General features: G+C 47.6%; 4 protein-coding genes across 5 annotated transcripts; all 4 read left to right on the forward strand.

Moving 5' to 3' along the window:
- Positions 1-7,084: 7,084 nt before the first annotated feature.
- E1B28_010461 (uncharacterized protein) lies at positions 7,085-8,719 on the forward strand (the record flags this gene model as incomplete). Its single annotated transcript, XM_043155426.1, has 1 exon — positions 7,085-8,719. One exon carries the CDS (start codon positions 7,085-7,087, stop codon positions 8,717-8,719), a length of 1,635 nt encoding a protein of 544 aa, XP_043007894.1.
- Positions 8,720-15,774: 7,055 nt separating this feature from the next.
- Positions 15,775-17,347, forward strand: E1B28_010462 (uncharacterized protein). Of its 2 annotated transcripts, XM_043155428.1 has the most exons (5): positions 15,775-16,055; positions 16,121-16,269; positions 16,337-16,512; positions 16,583-16,862; positions 16,924-17,347. In XM_043155428.1, exons 1-4 carry the CDS (start codon positions 15,982-15,984, stop codon positions 16,766-16,768), a joined length of 585 nt encoding a protein of 194 aa, XP_043007896.1. In that variant the 5' UTR covers positions 15,775-15,981; the 3' UTR covers positions 16,769-16,862; positions 16,924-17,347. The 2 variants fall into 2 exon arrangements, with proteins under 2 accessions (XP_043007896.1, XP_043007895.1); XM_043155427.1 differs by having other exon boundaries at positions 15,775-16,269; positions 16,924-17,159.
- Positions 17,348-18,133: 786 nt separating this feature from the next.
- E1B28_010463 (uncharacterized protein) lies at positions 18,134-18,897 on the forward strand (the record flags this gene model as incomplete). Its single annotated transcript, XM_043155429.1, has 3 exons — positions 18,134-18,442; positions 18,499-18,711; positions 18,766-18,897. 3 exons carry the CDS (start codon positions 18,134-18,136, stop codon positions 18,895-18,897), a joined length of 654 nt encoding a protein of 217 aa, XP_043007897.1.
- Positions 18,898-19,075: 178 nt separating this feature from the next.
- Positions 19,076-20,521, forward strand: E1B28_010464 (uncharacterized protein). Its single transcript, XM_043155430.1, has 3 exons — positions 19,076-19,195; positions 19,278-20,141; positions 20,207-20,521. Exons 2-3 carry the CDS (start codon positions 19,286-19,288, stop codon positions 20,506-20,508), a joined length of 1,158 nt encoding a protein of 385 aa, XP_043007898.1. The 5' UTR covers positions 19,076-19,195; positions 19,278-19,285; the 3' UTR covers positions 20,509-20,521.
- The last annotated feature ends 168 nt before the right edge of the window (positions 20,522-20,689 follow it).

Consider the following 20,689-nt stretch of genomic DNA (forward strand, 5'->3'; position numbering starts at 1 on the left):
TCCTTCCCATCTTTCATCTGAGTCAACAACTGTACCTTCCTTTCATATTCTTCCCTTATGAGTTCCTCGTTGAAAGGAGGTTTGACTTTAGCCGTTATGTTTGTATCCTTGAGTGCATTATGTATCTTAAAAAAAAGAACCTTTCAAGTACCAGTAACACCAACGACGAGTACCACAACATACCGCTGCAGCAGAAGCCGCTAGAAGAGGAATCGAAACTTCACCACCCCGCTCAGTAAATTGCTTCTCGAACAATGTCATGATAGAACCCGATCCTCCGTGGTTGAGCCATTGATGACAATGGTTCATCACCGCTTCGTGGAGGAAAGGCTTGCTCTTGAGTGGGCGTCGGCTATAAGAGGTCTACAAAGTATGAACAAATCAGATTCCGTCGTCGCCAACCAACACAACTTACGACGCACCTTTTTCCCGGATTTGGCTTTTCCCTCGGTCTTGGAGGGGTATATGTATAGGTCGTTCCTGCTCTCGACATCGGCGATGGCACGAAAGTTGGTACCATGCACGTTATAGTGTGAAGTAACAATGGACGTTGCGATGGTCTTGCTGCGGGCACGGAATTGAAAGAAGCGTGTCATCGGCTGGAGTAAACGCAGTCGTTAGATGGTAGAACTGTGGAAATCCAAAGCCGGATACGTCACCAAACTAGCCAGATTACGAAGGAAAGTGGGGTCCTTGTCAAACTGTTCGAATATTTCACGGGCTTCGTCAGTAGTCTGCTGGTCCACCCCTTTCTGCTGTCCAACTTTGCGCGCGTTCTTCAGGAACAGGTTCTTCACGAACGCGCCGGGAGCCGCATATTTTGGAAGCATGTCTGTGAACACGGCGTATTCGAGTACATCCCTGATCGTATGTTTGATAATCTTCTTGAGGGTTGGCGGTTGATGCTTTAAAGCACACTTGCCATTGCCTATGACAGCTGTGGCCCCTTCACTCCAAACGACTTTGTTGTGTTCAGCAATTCCTCGAGAGATCCCCTGGATCACCGGGCGCTGATTCCGTAGTTAGACAGGATGTCACAGAATTAGTTAAAACTTACTTCTTTGGCGTGATCCTGATGGCGCTTTGATAGCTGCTTAGACTCAGGGATAGTCAGTAGTGAGGCCCGCTGTACATGATATAGGTTGTTATACATACATTAGTATTGATCGTTGGGGTGTTGCGTGAAGACTCCGCCGTAACCTTTTGAACCGCTTTTCTTGTAGTTATTACCTTTTTTTGAATCTTTTCAGCTGATGGGGGGGACTCGCTTTCCTCTGAGGAGATATCGGACGCCGGTGGAGGGGACGAGCGGTCAACCACTGCACCCACATCATCGACGTCTGAGTCGAAAAGGGTATCAGTATTATCTAAAGTAGGGAGAACTGTTGTGGACGCCTTGATGACTGTCGCCTGCTAAAAAAAAAGTATAGGGAAGCAGTGAAGGTAACAAACCATTAAGACATACCTCGTAACTGAACTGTTTGGCGTTAAGAGGCGTGTCGTCCTCATCATCACTGAGCTCATCTTCTTCCTCCGACTGCGAACTGCCGTCCTTTCCTTTGCCAGTTTGACGTCCGAGCTCTTCAGATGAAGAACTATCGTCAAGTCTTGGGGGATGCCCTGTGGAAAGAGATAGAGGAACCTCTGCAATACGACGAAGTATCGTAGAGGTACCTTGTGTTTGCGGCTGGGGTTCTCCTCCCTTTCTACTGTTGGACGGTTGCACTGCGGTGACTTTCGTGGTACCGGACACCTTCTCCGGAACCTTCTTTGGCTTATTGTTGGGGGCCACCACCTTTGTAACCTTTGCCTGCATGTTACTTGCTGCAGGCTTGGGTGACTTAGAGGCAACTTTGCTATTCTTCACAGCTGGAGAATAGCAAGTGCATCAGTTACATTGTCATATCAACAAGCATAGAAACCGCCTGGCCTGAGGTATCCAGCACCTCTATCATCGGAATATCTGTATCCGATTTATCGAAACTAGGCGGTCGGGCGATGCTATCGCCTACGCCGTTGTAGGAAAAGTGAGCGAGATTTATCACATGAAAACCCACGAACAGACCTGAAGCTTTTAGACGTTTCGCCTCGGCTTCTTGAATAGCACTTGAAAGGGCACGTTCGCGTTTCCGATTCTCAAATGCTGCACTCGCACCCAATCCTTTGTTACGAACGGCAGTCATCCAAACTATGAAACATGAGGGTGGCTAAGAAGGGAGGAACCAAAGAGAACGACGAACCGCCTTCCTCTTGAGCTTTGCTTTTACTCTGATGAGTAGGGAGAGTGCGCGTAGGAGCAGATTCATTGGGATCTGTCTCGCTGTTCTTCTGTTTTTTGTTCTTTTTGTTCTTGGGCACCGAGTTGTCTTCACCTTCGACCTCGTCAGTTTCGGTAAGAAGCATCTTCTTGCGACCTCTACGAGCACGAGGAGGTGCCACTTCAACGTCGCGGCTGTCATCGTTTGGATCTATGTCAACATCCATATTATTGAGCCCGGCATCATCTGTAGGGTGCAGTTAGTGCAGAGACTTAGAGTAATAAGTATACAACCCACCGTTTATGGGTGTAATTTTCTTCTTATTCTTTTCTTGCTTATTGGTAGGCTTCTTACCTTCTAAGTCATTAGCAAAAAGACAGACATGGCTGGAGTACGAAGATAGATCTCACCCTTGGTAGTTTTGGGCATGATGATGGTGCAAAGGCAGAAACCAACGAAGCCTGCTCCACGGGTCACCTACATGGCCAGACCATAATTGGTGAGTTGTTTCGTTACTCATCGATAAAACTTTTCGCGAGCCTGACAGTGAAGTAATCCAATGAGAAAAACACCGACAGGTGAACTACGCGATTTGCAAACTGGCGAATCAGGGTCGGGTTAGCCAGGCGTAGTTATCTCCTTCCTACAGCTAGGAAAGGGGACAGACTGCCGTACTGTAGAGAACGTAGGGGGGGTTAACAGATATGCCTGTAAATAAGCGAATTTTTTTTGTCGTAGCAACTCCACGCAACAGCAGGGAATGAAGGTTGTAATAGTATTGTTTTGAATGCTTCCAGTCTCAGTAGGGGTGTAACAGAAACGATCTGGTAAGTAATAAATCCTAGAACTCTTGTATCCCATGCCCAAACGCCGACAGCTGGCGAATGGTGGGGATTGTCGTGGTACGGGAAAGAGTTTGCACATGGTATGTAACACTCGTCACATATGGGGCGCAGGTCCGCGGGTTTCTCGGAGTTCCCTCACACATAGTAACACAGTAACACAGTAACACAGTAACACAGGTAGCCAAAATTTGAGATTTCTAGACAGATATAAAAAAATACACTTGCTTCACTAGTGGCTACATAGATCGTGTCCAAGATATACAAGAAATACAGCGTTCGAGTATCACAATCTATATGATACGCTCCAAAAACAAGCGCGCCATCTGGCGGTTCTTCTCTACAATCTTTGGAATGGTGTACGTGAATGCAACGGCTTTTCGCCACCTAGTCGCGTTCATAAGAGAGCCCTGGCCGGAGGAACACTCTCGCAGGCGATTAAGGAACCATTTTTCACAATCTTTTGACCAAAAGTCAATGTTGAGTCCGCCGGCCTGGAAAGGAGAAGGGCGTGGCCACCAAGACATATGAGAGGCTTCTGACGGGTTCGGATTGGCTTGATCTGGTAGTACGCAATTAAATACTGTTAGAATAATCATAAAAGCTGGAGACTTACCTTTCTCCACCATATATACGCCGCAGATCATGTCAACCTCCACAGGTGTCAGGAAGTCGTCCCAGTACCCCGCTCCCTTACTCTCCCAAAAACATCGACCTTGCCTGTACAGCCGGTCGGGGTCCCCACCAAATATGACATTCTCCTCTGGTACCGTTGTTGTCGCCATCCTCGCTATTAATCCACCAGCTAACACCGCTGCGCGGCCTCTGTCTGAACGGAAGAAGAGATCTCGTTCTCTTTCATAGCCTCGCCAATCGTGGATATCCGGCTTATAGCCTGCATGACGATAGCCGAGATGGCAGGTCGGTACCTTCTCATCCCTAGCTTCGCGAGTCGATCGGGGCAGAGGTGGTGGAAACCCGCGAACAAGGGTGTGGAATCTGATGCTGAACTTTAGCAATTGAGATGCTATGACGTGAAGTTGTGGGCCCCAAGCACAGCGAACGATGTGAAGAATGGATACGGGACACTTGAGGAGCAAAACCTTGTCCGGGGCACTACCGTCAGAATTCCTGCGTACAACGTACCAGTTCTCGCCATCGACGGTAATCGGGATGACAGAGAACTCCCAGTTTTCCATATCCCAAATATATGAGGAAGGGTCGGAGAGGTCATGGCTCGGCAGATGGAACGATGGTGTCTGTTCCTGCGATATCAGGTGGAAGAATTGACGCAGTTTCTCCATGACTTCAGCTCTAGGGTCAGGTTCGGAGAATAAGGCGTTTGCTGGGTTGCTTTGCCAGCGACCGTTGCCCAACAGACGTCGGGTGGTGTCAATGTCTTCCATCCCGACGTTTTCCCTGTCCCATTCGTCGCCAGTGAAACCATATTGTTCGTAGGCGATCTCTTCCATTGTCATAGGAACAAAGAAGGGCGGGACCTCCTCTTCTGTTCCTGTATGACCCCCAATGGTTTCGAGCGCCTCGCCTGAACTGAGTTCTGGCAATTCAATGGTTGGAGGCTCATCTGCGATTTCGCCTTCCTCATCATCTCCTTGCTCCTGACCTCCCGCACTCGGCGCTAAGTCCACAGGAAGTTCCCCATCGTTCTGCATTGCATCGACCTCCCAATCTTCGTCCGAGTCGGGATCGAAATCCCCAAAATCGCTACAGAGATCCCAGGTGTTCGAGAACCCGTCGTACCTCTTTTGCTCATTCGAAAGACGATCCCACTCGCTCTCTACTTGCCCGCGAGTGAGACATGTCCTCACTCTGAACCCGCTCCAATTATCCCAATACCAACATACAGCACCTTTGCGACCAGGTGCGTGAAATTTGGCAGCCTCTCGTTCACGATTCTCGCGGGCCTGTCGCTGACTGGGCGTTTCCAACGCCATTCGTTCCCGATTTCTCGCCTCTCGGCTCGCAAAGAACGCACGCCAAGTCTCGCCAGGCCGCTGACCGGAGTTTTTCTCAACATTAGGCGACTCTAAATCGGGTACGTTGAAGTAGCTCTGATAAGGTGCATATTCGTGTCCAGCAGGGTCTGTGAACGCCGTATGCTCGACGGAACGTGTTTCTTCAAGTACCGACGAGGGGACATCGTTTTGGCCCTTGAACAGTCTCCAGAACTCATCGTTTGAAGGGAAAACATCTACCAGACTCTCAAATTTGTGGCGGTAAACAGACCATACACCATCTTTCAAGATACTCGTTCCTGTCTCGTTGTATTTACCCTTGCTAACTGCGTTCAAGTCCGAAATTTCACCCCAGTGAACACACAGTGGCACGTTCAGCTGCCGGTAAAAGGACAACAACAAAGGCGTGGTGGGATGTGTGGCCTCGATTATACCACCTGTTCGCAGAACGTCCTTGTCGTTGGCGTACGATCTCTCAAACGCCCCAAACCACTCAGGATGTATGCCGTTGTTAGTTTGTAAACGTTCTCGCCAACTGTAATCTAGATGAAGCCTTTCTTTGCGCTTTATCCACTGCAGACCGAGTGTTCCTGCGGCAATTAACGGTAAGAAGGCATCCCTGGAATTCTGTGCGGCTTTTTGAAGTAACACGAGCGATTCATGACCATGGTGATATCCATATGACGCTGGATATGTCCATAGAGAGATAGTCGGGTCGATCAAGGACGCATCCGGCTTTCCCTCTGCCAGCAAAGCGAGCACCAGCTTTCGAAGATGTTTCTCTAGCTGGTCCCATGCATGCATGACATCTCTAGCAAGAAAAAACCTACGTCCACCAGCAGCCTGGCGAACATAAGGAAAACTATCATCTTTGTGGTCAAGGCAGCTGAAAAGCGAGCCTTTGAAGACATTCCACTGAGGTACAAGTGGCAGGAAGGGATGGGATTTGTGAATCCAGTTGAACTCCTTGAGGTGGACAAGGGCGCGGTGGGTTGGGTTGGAGAAATGGAGGGCATTGTGCGAAGGTAAATGAGAAGGGGATGTTTTACGAAAGCGGCTGATGACGGTGAACAGGCGTCCATTCGCGACCAAGTGAGTGTGCTTGCCGTACACACGCGTAGAAGGCTCGTGCAGTGTGATGTTAGGCTGGGTGGAAATCTACGGTGGGTACATATCAGCTTTTACAGTTGCTATGTAGCGTGTTTTCATACTTACGAAGTCTGTACAAGCCATGATCTTGTCTTGATCGCACAATGGATGTACCAGGACAGTTTGATACGGTTCTGGTAAATGTTAAAGAAGGACAAGCACTAGGTATCAAAGGTTTGTTTCGTTGTTTCTGCCCAGTGCCGTGAACTGACTTTTTGTACAGGTTATCGTGTTGGCCGTGTTCGCGTCCTGTTTACTCTATCTGATAACCATAAGAACCTGCTCTTCCAGGCTGATGAGCAGGAAAATGTAGCAGACCATCTCGCATACGTTGAGTGGTTTACTACTTTCCCTCGCAGACCTGAACCATCTCATGGACTTTACAAAATCTCCCCTTCTGTTGACGGTGTCAGTGGTTATCGTGATGCCAGCATTGTTCCGGTCTGGTCATTTAGACGTAGTGTTCACTTATATCCTAGATTTGGCCCAGTTGTACCACCGGAATGGACCTCGAGTACTGTTTTAGATCAGTGTTCTACTTTCTTTGTAAATGCTTTCAGTGATAGAAATGGTTACTACACTATATTCTAATATGATTATGTTTTTCCCCCTTCATTTCTGTGTGATAAGTTTCGCAGGAATTAACATCAATTAACATCAATTAGTGCCAATTAGTGCCAATTAGTGATTAGTAGTAATTAGTAGCAATTAGTATTCAATTAGTTCCAATTAGTTCCAATTAGTTTTACATTAGTATGAATTACTACTAATTAGTACTAATTCATACTAATTAGTAAAGTAGGTTTTTTCTGATGAACGAAGGCTCAGCCTCAGTGACAATGCTGGGAATAAACTATATATGGATCCGGCCACCCCGCAGAACCGTCGCCACTCTTCTCAACCCCCGAAGGAACCTGAGTCTCCAACTACGAGACGTACCCTCATCCCTACGTCTACTGATGACGAAGGCCAGGCCCCGCCCGACACACCAAACGCAGACCTACTCGATGACAGCGAGGACGATGGGATGGAAGGAATAGACGACGACCGTACAGTTCGTATCATTGGCCTAGGTCAAGCCGCGGGACCGGCAAACTTTACAGGCCAACCTCATGACTTCGTCTTCGAGGACCCATCCCAAGCCGCAATTTTTAACGCCACCCAACAGACCCAACAAAAACAGGCTGGCGTACAGGATAACCACCACTGGCGACAAGAACCTACTGAACAGCCAAGTAGAGTGTCGACGCCGGCGACTGTCCGCCGCACGGAGAACGAAGGAAACACTACGCTGTTCCCGAGCAACGAAGACGCCCTCGCAATCCTTGAACCTACTCATCAAAGAGGTAACACCTATCGCTGCATCCCTCCCACCGATTACAACAACCTTCCTGACCCCAAATATGTCAAAGTTATGGGAGCAGCTACCCGCCTTGACCAACCTAACACCGTTCCGCTCATTGCTCATGACCTCGACTTCCTCCTAACTAACATGCGCGAAGATCAGAAAGCGATGATTATGGAAGCCCTAGACAACTGCCTTTTCTTTCTATTTGCCAATGGCGGTACCCTCATGAATGTGACCAAGGCGAGAGAGTTAACAATCTCTATCCGTGATCGCCTCATTGAAGAACTGGCAATCAACCCGAAATGGATCGACGTCATCACCCCCCAGCCCGAGTCGACTGCAATCCTCGATGGTTCCAAAAATGCAGGGAATCAGGGTATCGTTATCCGCTTCGAAGGACACCTTCAGGAACGAGCCTTCCTCATAGAACACCAGACCTTTGCTTTCTCCCCACTCAACACATTCCATGTTCTGAAGTACTCCCCGGGCCACCTCTCCTGGACAGTTGGGGTCTACGAAACTCAGTCCATCCGTAGTGATGACCGGGTAACTAAGGCTTTTAGGTTCCAAGCATGCACCCTCCTCCGCGCTGACGCCCGTTTCAGAGCCTTTGTATCCCATGTCTCCCAAGGCGATCCCCGACCACTAGATGTCCGTGTGGACGAATACGTACTCACCATTCGAATGGTAACCCGTGAAGACGCCGACGACTCCAGCAACCGCGAGCTCATTATGACCATGAAACCCATGGGTGGGAAGGAAGAATGGATAGCCATCACCCACTACATCCGCGGCCTCACCTTCTACTCCACTCATGAGGCCTTCACCCTCAGTCATCACTACCTGCCTGACAGGCGACCACTGTACTGTACAAGATGTACCCTCGACGACCATGTAGGCCACAAGTGCCGCTTTAACGGCATCCCCAACTGGAACGGCCCCACAGCTGGCATATACGCAACCCTCGAACAAGTCATTGGGAAGGCTGCCACGGACAAAGCCTGGGAAGGAGTCGTGGAAAAAGCGAAAGAGGCCAGAGGGGTAAGCAGGGTTGGCCGTAAGCCAACTCGAGGAGCTGGACGCGACCTTCGTCGTGGCACCCGCAGCCGAGGACGAGGGCGCGGCCGTGGTGGCCGTGGCACCTAACTTTGTGACCCCCCACTCTTAATACACTACATTTTCAGTCTAGCACGACGTATCACCTCATAACTGTAGTCCTGTATGTTCTCTTAGCACTGATGTCAAAAAACATCCTTTAAAGCGCTACAACAACTTTCTTTAAACACTACGGGAACTACAATACCTATACTGGGAATAGGTAAAGTCGTATTAAGACGGATACGCGAACTTCATTCGCTTAATTTACTGACTAGTGCGGCGTGCGACGCTCTAGGACAGGACGCGAGTGGAGCCCTCCCTCTAAGGTGGACCTATTTAGGTGGTGCCCGCCTTCCAGCAGTCCTGGAATGTTCCATCTCCGGATGTATGGTACCCCAGACCCATGCAGGAAAGGAGTGAACAGCACAACCCCGGACAGTAAGCCTATGGTGACCGCACCACCATAGGACCTGTCCACCCATTAAATTCTCACCACAGGTAACAACTTTTCACACGGACGACACTGACGGTTTATTGGATACAGGTTTATCGGACGCCGGACAACTCTCAGATGTCAACACCGGAAGTGGCGGAGGCTCTGTCACCGGCAACCGTCTTACTGATGAAGGTGTTAGACAAACAGGAGACGAGGGCCCAGGGGGTGCCTTTACAATACGTATTCCCCCTCTACGAATCCAGGGAATTACGCCAACCCCCCCAACCCCAGCAGAATCGGGGTTCCCCAGGCTGACCATCCGAATCCCAAGACAATCACATCGAAACGGAACAGCTGGGGACTTAGGAGAAGATCCATGGACTCTAAACGAGCCCAACCTCCCACTGGGCGATCCACCTATTGAGGATGTGCGAACCGCACAAGAAACCCCAAATGGGAATGATTTTGAAGTATCTATAGTGGATACCCAGGCCCAAATTGACGCGCCCCTCGAACATGAGGATACACAGCCTCCAAGTGGAGAAGACATAGACCCAATAATGATAGACCCCCCACTGGAACAAACCAGAACCAATAGAATAAGGACTAACAAAGCGCACATGAAAATTGGAGCACTCAACATCCGGGGCCTAGGAAGTACAAACTTCTATAATCCAGAAAACAAGTGGCTACATATCAACCAGCTGATGAAAGACCACAGGATCAAGATTCTCGTAGTAGGGGAGGCCCACCTTAGCGACGACCGTCTGACAGACCTGAACAACGTTTTCGGCGACAAACTATCGGTTTCATTTACACAACTTCCAGACAATCCAAACGCGAAAGGAGTCGCCATTGTCAAACACCACTCCGAAAACAACCTACAGGAAAGAGGAACCTGGGAAATAGTTCAGGGACATGCCTTATTGGTGGAGTATCAATGGCACAAGACGGAGAAACTATCAGTACTGGGAGTGTACGCACCAAACGACCCCCAAGAAAATAAACTACTATGGGAGAAAATAGGTGATTTTTTCGAACAAAACCCACGAATCCGAAAACCCGATTTTGTTATGGGTGATACAAATGTTGTTGAAGACTCGATTGACCGCCTCCCAGCACGGAGCGACCAAACTGACCCCGTTGATGCTCTAGATCGACTGAAATCACAACTGAAACTAATTGATGGCTGGAGGGCAACAAACCCGACGAAACTGGCATACACCTATGCGCAGAAGACAACCGGCTCCCAAAGCCGTATTGACCGAATTTATGTCAAAGACCGACAATTCCAACGAACGTTTGAATGGGAAATCAAATCTGTCGGGATAAGGACAGACCATCGTCTGGTGTCGGTAAAGATGTCAAATGAAAACGCACCGGAAATAGGCAGAGGACGGTGGACCTGGCCGGAATACATCACTGAAGACAAAAAGCTCAAGGAATATATAAAAACGGAAGGCATGAAACTTCAAGAAGAAATCACTAAATATAACACCCCTGTGACACGCACGCCCGCCCAGAACCCCCTTGCACTTTTCGAAGAATTCACGAGGAAAATATCGACAGAGGCGCGGAACCGTTCCAAGATCGTCACCCCCCGTCTCGACCAAGAAATAAATAAAATATCGAATAGACTATCTATCACTGCAGACGATCCGTCGATGACCGAGGAGGAACGTCTGTTCGCCATGACAATCCTTACTGAAAAACTAGCGGAACTAGAACTGCGACGACATAGAATGCGTCGTGAACACGCTACTGCAAAAAATAAACTTGAAGGTGAGGTGATATCCCGCTACTGGTGCGGCCTGAATAAGATTAAAGCCCCACGTGAAATAATCAACCGCCTGATCAAAGAAACGGTGAATACAGATGACTATGGAACCAACAACAGATATGAAAAAAACTCGCAGAATATGGCCAATATGGCCCGAGACTATCATGATGGAATACAGTCCAAAGGTAGAAGCAACGACGAACCTGCCGTATCAGAGCGGACACAAACAATTCTTAACGTTCTATCAAAAGTTAAAATTAAAATGACAGATGAGGAAGCCGCTGAACTAGGACAACCCTTTTCAAACGACGAAATTGAAGAAGCCCTACGGCTATCTGCGAACCGTAAAGCAACAGGGCTGAATGGTATTCCGTATGAGCTATGGAAAACCCTACATGACAGATACCGTACTGATGTCAAAGCAGACCGTCCCGCTTTCGATGTCATCGGAACACTCACATGCGTCTTTAATGATATAATGCAACATGGCATAGGACCCGAATCCACCTTTGCAGAGAGCTGGATGTGCCCACTATATAAAAAGGGAGAACGAGCAGACATTGTTAACTACCGACCAATATCGCTATTAAATACGGACTATAAGATTATGACCAAAGCGCTCACCATCCGTCTGGCCAAGTTTGCACCGTCACTCATCCATCCTAACCAGGCCGGCTTTGTACCAGGGCGACAAATATATGACCATATATGGTTGACTAAACGAATAATGGAGATTGCAGAGGTGACTGAACAAAATGGCCTGGTAGTGGCCCTTGACCAAGAAAAAGCATATGATAGGATGGAACATGACTACCTATGGGAAACTCTGAACAAATTCAACCTCCCAAAATCCTTTATTAACACTATTAAGTCCCTATACGAGAACGCATACACCTACGTCATGATCAACGGCATGAAGAGCTCAACACCTTTCAAGGTGACACGAGGAGTGTGGCAGGGTGACCCCCTATCCTGCCTCCTGTTTGACCTCGCCATTGAACCTTTAGCAGAAGCACTGAGACAATCAGACCTCTCTGGTTTCAAAATACCTGGCCTCAAGGAGAGAATAATTGCCACATTATTTGCAGATGATACTACCGTATACTTATCAAGTGATGATGACTGGAACGATCTAGAGGAAATCTTAAATGAATGGTGCATAGCCTCAGGCGCTCTATTCAACATCCATAAAACAGAAGCACTACCATACGGAGAAGAGGCGTACCGCAGGAATGTCCTCCGTAACAGAACAGCGAGTGGGGAAAACACCGGAACTCCACTACCAGACCACGCCAAATTGAAAGATGACGGTGAACCAATGAGGATCTTAGGCGCCTGGATGGGAAATAATGTCGACCAAACCAATATATGGTCATGGACCCTAGAAAAAATTGATAAATCCCTGGACCAGTGGGAGAAAGGACACCCAACTATGGAAGGCCGACGACTAATAATACAGATGGTCGTGGGAGGAATGTCACAATACCTCGCAAAAGTACAAGGAATGCCAGAAGAAGTTGAGAAGCGCCTGGAACGGCGTATACAACAATTCATGTGGTCCGGGAAGACATCCCGGACAATAAATAAAGAAACAATCTTTGCACCACACGAAGATGGAGGGAAAAACTTACTAGACCTCTCAGCGCGCAATGAAGCCATCGATATAATATGGCTACAACAGTACCTCAAATTTGACAAGGAGCGCCCACTCTGGGCATATGCAGTTGACTACTTAGTCTCAGAAACAACGCCTACCTCGGAAGACAATGTAGACCCCAAGGTAAACCCCTTCCTGCAGGAATGGAAAGTAAGCAACAGGGAACTACCCAAGGATATTAAACGAATGTTCGATGCGGCCAAAAAATACGAGCTGCAAATATGTGGTCCAGCGTTCTCCAGGGATATTCTTCGGCAAATGCCAATCTGGTATCATGCTAAGTCGGAGGCAACCCGGTCCCTCTATAATCTAGGAAAAGAAACAAAGTGTCTCAAGCACAACCACCGAATCAAAACAGTAGGAGAAGCAGAAAAATTGGCAAGATATGCCAGATCGACTCACCATAAGGATCGAAAAGACTGCAAATGCCCGGCATGTACGGCTACCCGCCAAAGAACACCACGATGTAAATCCCCCTACCTATGCTACAGGAGGGCAAAGAAACTTCTTGATGCGCTACCCGAAAAATGGAACCCAATGACAAGGTATCTTCCAGAAGACTATGAGAAATTAACGGTGGCTACAGCCCCAAACAATAAGAGCGTACTATTTAACCCCAGAGTTACGATTGAAGGTACTCTATCTGATGCCTTCCGGATCTTCGCACAAGAGATAGGAAACGAAGAGCTACCAGACACGGAATTATACCCAGAAAATGGCTCAACCCATACCCAAGTGTACACAGATGGATCGTGTGATAAGAATGGAAGCTCGAAAGCAAGAGCTGGAGCTGGAATCTTTGTTGAGGAAGAAGACCATCGCATTCAACGTCGGGCTATACGCGTCCCGAATGAATTGGGACAAACAAACCAAGTTGGAGAAGTACTTGCCATTAAGGAAACTGCAGAACGTTTCCCACCACTAAATTTACACATCAAAACTGACTCCAAATACGCAATGGATGGACTGACAAAATACCTACCAAAATGGGAGGACAAAGGCTACATTGGAGTTGCGAACTCACACTTATTCCAAGTGACGGCTGCCAGACTACGAAACAGGAAAGTACCCACACACTTCGAATGGGTGAAGGGTCACTCAGGCATCGCCGGGAACGACATGGCCGACGAACTGGCAAATGAGGGACGACTAAAAAGCCAACCGGACCTAATAGACATGACAATCCCACGCAACCTTGTAGTATCGGGAGCGAAGCTTAAGTCCCTGACGCAGGCACTAGCCTATAGAAAAATAAAGGAGATAAAAGGAGAGTCCTTTAACTACATCAAAGCTCGGGACAGGAGAAAAACAAATAGGAACATGAGGAAGGCACTCAAAGCGACCGAACACATGACTGGCACCAAAGCATCTAGGAAACAAATATGGAAATCACTAAAATCAAACAAAAACCTATCGCGAAACGCCCGACATTTCCTCTTCATGACTATGCATGGCGGATATATGACAGGGAAATACTGGAAACACATACCAAACCATGACCACCGTACCATGTGTCACACATGTGGAAAGATAGACTCAATACGACATATCCTCCTCAAATGTAAGGAAAAGGGCCAAAAAGAAATATGGGAACTGGCAGAGAATGCGTGGACCAAACGAGGGGGAACATGGCCGAAAATCGGTATGGGGACAATCCTAGCGTGTGGAATACCGATGTTCAACGACGGAATGAGTAACGAGATGGAAGAGGCCACTTTTAATTCAGGCGACTCAAGAATCTTCCAAATACTGATTTCAGAATCGGCGCACCTCATCTGGAAATTAAGGAACCAGAGAGTGATAAACGAATCAGGGTCATTCTCAAAACAAGAAATTGTGAATAAATGGTTATATATGATGAAAACCAGGCAAAAGACCGACATTCTCCTTACAAACCGAAAGAGATATGGGAAGAAATCCCTATCTACAGCCTCTGTCCAAAGCACTTGGAGAGGCTTGGAGAATTGGGATGATCTCCGCGCCGAAGGGGCTATGGAGACTGGGGGTTTAGTGGGTAACAGGTAGTACTGATGAAGGGTTCTTCGGATCCCGGAGGTATCTATCTGAGCCCCACACGAAAGCACCGAAAAGGTGTATGCGCGTAACGCGTTCCTCCAGGTGGCTACAATATCCCATATAACATGTGTGAGGTCTCTGTCCTCGCCCCTCATGCGTAAGATGAAGGTCCCGGCTGTGTCGGTTCTGTTCAACCAGTTGACACAAATATTCACGAGCCTGGGGTCTCCGATTCCCCTGAAATCTGGAGAGCTTCGTGAATGTGTCGACCGACATCCACCCCGAAACGCTCCACAAAAAAAAAAAAAAAAAAAAAAAAAAAAAAAAAAACGCTGGGAGTGTCATTGGTCAGTGAAACTCTAATGATTTGATTGGCCAACCGACGTATGTTTTACTCACACGACGCCACATTAGCATGCACTCATCAACAGCACTCATCTGCATCAACAGTGATTCAATTCGTGAAGTCATTCTAGCAAGCCCATTGCCAGATCCCGACCGCAAAGCTGGGCTGTATCGAAAAAGAAGTGCGAACCCGGGATGCAGAATTCCATTCGGCGCAAACCCACGTTTCTCCAAATTGTCGATATCTATCGGTACCGGTGTTGGTCTGTCTTTTAGCAAATCCTCCTCGCACTACAATATTTCTAACGGTTTTTCTTCCAACTCCCTTTATACTCAGCAAACCTCCTTCACGATCTAAGCTGGTCGCGCTTCCAACCGTACGCCAATGGCCGCTATAGGTGAATTGGATTGGATTCAACTGGTTCGGATTTTGTCTTTCGGGATATGCGCACTTGGGATGAATTTCCTTGTTGCACCTTTGCAACCTTAGTACTACCGGCGGACCTCACACCCTTTCTGACTGCATCTACGAAGGAATTACCGATGGCGATGAACAAAGCTGGGCAGAAGATTCTCATTGAACTTAAGTCTCGCAACCAACATACTGAAGGTGGTATTCGTTGTCTTCGGGATATGTTCTGAGTTCTGACAGGGGGAAGGGCTCGTATAAATCGATATACTCAATTTCTTTTGTTCCTCGCACTTGTCAAGTTTTTCAACTTTTGTATTTGGATAGTATCAAGGATTTGCAAGGAAGTGTAATTATCTTCACCGTTTACTATATGGGCAAAATTCACCAATCAAATTACGAGAAATTCATGGACCAATTAGAGAATTCAATTTAAATGCCTCGCCTGGCGGCCGGAGTTTCTTTCTCCTCAATCTAACGGATTTCAGAAATGAACATCCCCTACTGCTATGACCACGATATGATCATCTTCAATTACCCTATTGCCACATTCATGACGCCCTCAACTACGTTTGTTCCTTCCAATAACGGTTCATGGGCTCTATAAAGCTTTACGCGCTTTTGAAACATCTCACCTCTCGTTTCAACTGTTAGCTTTGCATTTACCATGGCCACCACACTGCTCGACATTACTACCATGATCAAACTCGACCACGAAAACGTTCGTGATCTATTTCAAAGGTTAGCCTTCGGACACGAATTCGCTGCAAGCCGAATGCTGATACAGTGTTTATGATGCCCCCGAGATTCAAATCAGCGACTTCGAAGGAAGAAAAGCTCCCTATCGTCAACACGCTCATTCGCGAGATGGCGGTCCACAGTGATGCAGAGGAAGTCAGCCTTTACAACGAATTCGCAGTTCTCGGGTTGGCTGAAACTGCCGAACATAATAAAGGTTCGCCATGAATCTATCATCACTTCTGGACGAGACGCAGCTACTGAATTGACGCGATATTTTTTAGAGGAACACTCTGAAGTAAAGAAACTCGTCTATGAAGCCGATAATGCATCTATCGACGATCCCAACTTCGACGACAAAATGACCATCGCCGTGACGACTTTCCTTGAGCACTCCGAAGAAGAGGAGAACGAACAGTTGCCTCAGATGGCCGCTCAAATCACTAGGGAACAGAGCGATGTGAGTCATTAATTATTATACAACTTCGTCCGAGTTATAACTACATATCGATTCACGCTCTCGCTACTAGGCCATCGCAAGGGAATTCCTCAAAGCTCGAATGCTCGTCCCTACTCGTGCTCATCCTGATGTTCCTCAGACAGGTGGAATCGTTCAGCAGGCTATTGGAGTACACGCTAAAATTCATGATAAGCTTTCCGAGACGCTTGCCGGGAGGAAGTTTGTCGATGTCAAGTACGCACATCCTGAGCTCTAGGGTTGAGAGGGCCGGCGTAGGTTGCAAAGATTTTTTATCCTGTGGATCTGTTGGTGTATCACTGTCCTGCTCTATCTTTTGGTATTAGGTTCTTGTGCGCAATTCGACTGTTTTCTTTCCCATTCAACAGCTCATACGAAGATCCCGATATTAAGCAGTTTCGTTTTCGTTGCTTTTCTCTTCTCGATCATCGTGCATACTGGCATGTTGCCGCTGGCAGGGCAAGTCAAAGTCATCCGAGGTTCCGCCACCTCCGGATGAGGATGACCAGGCCTTCCAACGTACGACGACCACCGTGCCCCTCGCCCTGATCTTTAATACGGAAGGTACCTAAGGTCGCGTTGCTGAGCGCTGATCCCTCACCTGTTCCACACTTCTTCCAGCATGTTCCCCAAAGCAAGATATTCATCTCCCACCTATCCCAAGTCGCGCGAAGGATATTCAGTTAAATCAAGCACCTCTCTAGAATATGATATCCTCGAGAGCTACCTCCACAAATGCAGATCGGAGAACCCTTTCCGCTCTCTGTGCTGGTGGATGGCCCGCCACCCGCCACCCGCCCCGCCATCATTATCCTCGAACTTCCTGTCTATATATATATGGCACTCACACCACCGACGCCTTGAACGATATTATCCAAAACTTGACAACGGAATTGCAACGGCTTTGATCTGAGGCCCAGTTTCTCCACTTTAACGAGGATCCATCTTGAAGCCACGAGCACGGTGCATGGCATTCTGAGCGGCTCTCTCGAGCTGCACCTCTTTAATCAACGATGCTCGCAACTCGCCGCGGACTTTTTTCATGGACATCTTGAGCCAATGGGAATCTCTCCCGCGACCTCTTTCACGGATATCTCGGAGGTTACGATTTACCATTATGAAGAACTCCATCGAGTTATCGTGATCTTCTCCGGGTCCGAATCTTCTCATCATCCTTGAACCAGGAGAAATTTGGGACACAGATAACAGTCAACCTCGACATCAAGATTGTTGAAAGGAAGTCTTGGCGATCGTTCCGTGGGATTCACTACCCAACAACGTCGGAGTACGCAGCTCTCATGGGAAGCCAAGACAGGAAGTTACAACGTCTATCCACCAGACCTTCCGGATGAGGAACATTTTCTCTCAGGAAGGTGAGGTTATAAGAGGTAATGGGCAGAACTGCGCATTTCCTCAAGCTCAATGGCGCAAAACGTTGATTCCATTTCAGCGCTCGAAAAACAAGCTAAAAGTCACGCTATACTATGTACTACGGGGTTTCTAATTCTTCTTCCAGTCGGAGCGTTGATAGCACGCTTCGCTAGAACTTTCACTCATCAGTGGGTCGTTGTCTTATTGCAAGGCGATGTATTTTCACCTAGACATGTTTTACAGTTGGTTCCGCACACACGCTATCTTGCAATCCCTTGTAACTGGACCCATAATCTTCGTCGGCTGGTATTATGGCTGGGCCACCTCAGAGGAGATCGGACGAGGACATTTCGTCGACCCGCACCAAAGATTAGGCTTGACGTTGCTCACTTTGTACATATTCCAGGTCTTGCTGGGGATGTTTATCCACTGGGTGAAGATACCAAAAAGCGGAGGACCGTTCGGACCGGGAACGAGAAGATTACAGAATTATTTCCATGTCTTTTTGGGGCTGGTTATCTTCGTGCTGGCGGCTGCTCAGGTAAAGCATTGTTCATATTAAGAATCGGGTTTGAGCTGACAAGGTTGGTCATCTAGGTGTACTACGGCCTCTTCATTGAGTGGGAGTATGCGTTTGACGATGCGGCGACGGGTGAAACCAAGGAGTTTGCGTTTCAAGTGCTGAAGAAAGGTCCAGATGGATCAGGAGAAAACGAGGGAACAGGAACAGGGAACGATGGGAATGAAGGAGAATCGGAGTTCGAGGATGTACCGTTGGCCGCCAAGAGGGCCTGGCTCGGGATCATTGTAGTAAGTCATACTGAGCCAACCTGTTGAACATTTGAATTTCACAGCGCTTCCCAGGCGTTCTGGGCCCTTTATCTCATTGGAATGGTTCTCCTACCGAGGCAGTTCCGCAAAGAGAAGGAGTACAGGGAGAGGTTGAAGGAGGCTGGACACCTAGAAACAACAAAGGAGTCTATTCAAGGGAGATGAGTTGTAGTAGCTGTCAGGCCTAGATAGGCCGTTTGTCGATCATTCAAAGACCTTGAAATTCACCAGAGAAGGTTCTCTTGAAACAGCACCGTTTACGGTGTGCGTTGGCACTAGGCCCATTCGGTGCTGTAATGTATTCGACGCTACCAATTCCCACGACATACATCTCTTCCCCACCGCTTATGACTCCCGCTTACTGTCTGTCACTCACTTCTCAATTTAAACAACACCAAGAGGTTGTCATGGAAAGCTATTGAAGAGGCACTAGGTCTGTTGAGTCAGTAAAATAAGTACATCGGTAAGTATGGCAGTTCTGGTCCGTAGAATTATGGATTCCCGTTATTCAATGCAATGGCAGCCCTGACTTGAATAACCCTTAGTAGATACCATGGATAACTCGACCGAAGCTCAGCCAAATTTCGCAGCACCGGTCATTCCAGGGGAGCTCAATGATATTATCATAGACTATTGTCGTGATGATACGCCTTCATTGATTACCTGTAGTCTTGTTTGCAGGTCGTGGTTGTTTCGATCCAGGCATCAGCTCTTCAACAAGTCACAAATCCAGAATCGTTTCATCGATGCGAACGGTGCAGCAACCTTTACGGACATCCTCAGATCTCCTCATTGCACCATCATCCCGCACATAATCTCCCTACAGCTCAGAGGCCAGTCCACCTCCGAACCTTGCCCCACCTGGATAGAGGAGTTGTGGAAGACCTGCAACTCCCTCCCTAGTCTGAAGCTCCAGTCTTTCTCCCTCGAGGACGTTTCTATCGACTTACTTCCTAAACTCATCCCAATAAACTCGAAAACTTCCTTAACATCCCTTTCTCTCCATTGCTGTGATGGGATTGGCCGCACATCATCTACTAACATCGTTCTTCGCATGTGCGAATTTTTGAACAATTTTGAAGCCTTAGAGGAACTCACGCTGGAATACTATTCAGCCGGTCGCGTCATTTCTTTCCTCCCTCCATCCCCAAACATTATTGGCTCTAGATTACGCTTACCAAATGTCCGTCGTATTGCTTTGGACTCTGCGTTCAAAGTTTTTCTACCCTTGTTCTCCAAACCCGGTTTCATTGATGCTCCCTCTCTGACACAAATCCACCTACGACTACCAATGTCTATCGAGGATAGGCTTCTCCAAAGTTTCTTCGACATTGTATGCGCTCCTTCCGTCCAAGTACTGGAGATTTCCATCAGATACAGGTTCACAACGTTGGAAATATTCTTTCCTAGTGCGTTTCATTTGTTTACATCCCACCCAAAAGTATAATAATACTCATCAGCCTGTTTGTCCCAGCTATCAATCTTGTCAAGCTCAAACATCTTCGATCTATTATGTTCGAGATCGGAGAAGTGACTGTTTTTCAGGACAATCGGCATTTGAGGAACGCGGTCATCGTGGATGGTGTCTCTGTTATTCTATCACGATTGCGTGGTGTAGATCGGAGTGTGACTCAGATATCTTTTGGAACACAATTTCCATTCGCGCCGCCTGAGGGTTTGCCTCAAGATATAGAGTGGCTGGATCTTGATGGATTGAGGGAAGGTTTGAACGATCGGAGATTCAGTGATACATCAGTTTCACTACAGACTGTATGAAAAAATTGTCGAGACGATGTATATATGTATACAGAGGAATGATATAGGTGGATGATTATTCATACTTAACCAAGCGCGATTACATGTAATGTAAAACAATACACAAGTCCTGGTGCATGAAATGTCCCATGAATTGAATTGCCTTTCATTTCTATATAACCATGATATTAAGGTAACATCG

The sequence above is a fragment of the Marasmius oreades genome, chromosome 6 (genome assembly GCF_018924745.1).
Source record: "Marasmius oreades isolate 03SP1 chromosome 6, whole genome shotgun sequence".
Taxonomy (NCBI): domain Eukaryota; kingdom Fungi; phylum Basidiomycota; class Agaricomycetes; order Agaricales; family Marasmiaceae; genus Marasmius; species Marasmius oreades.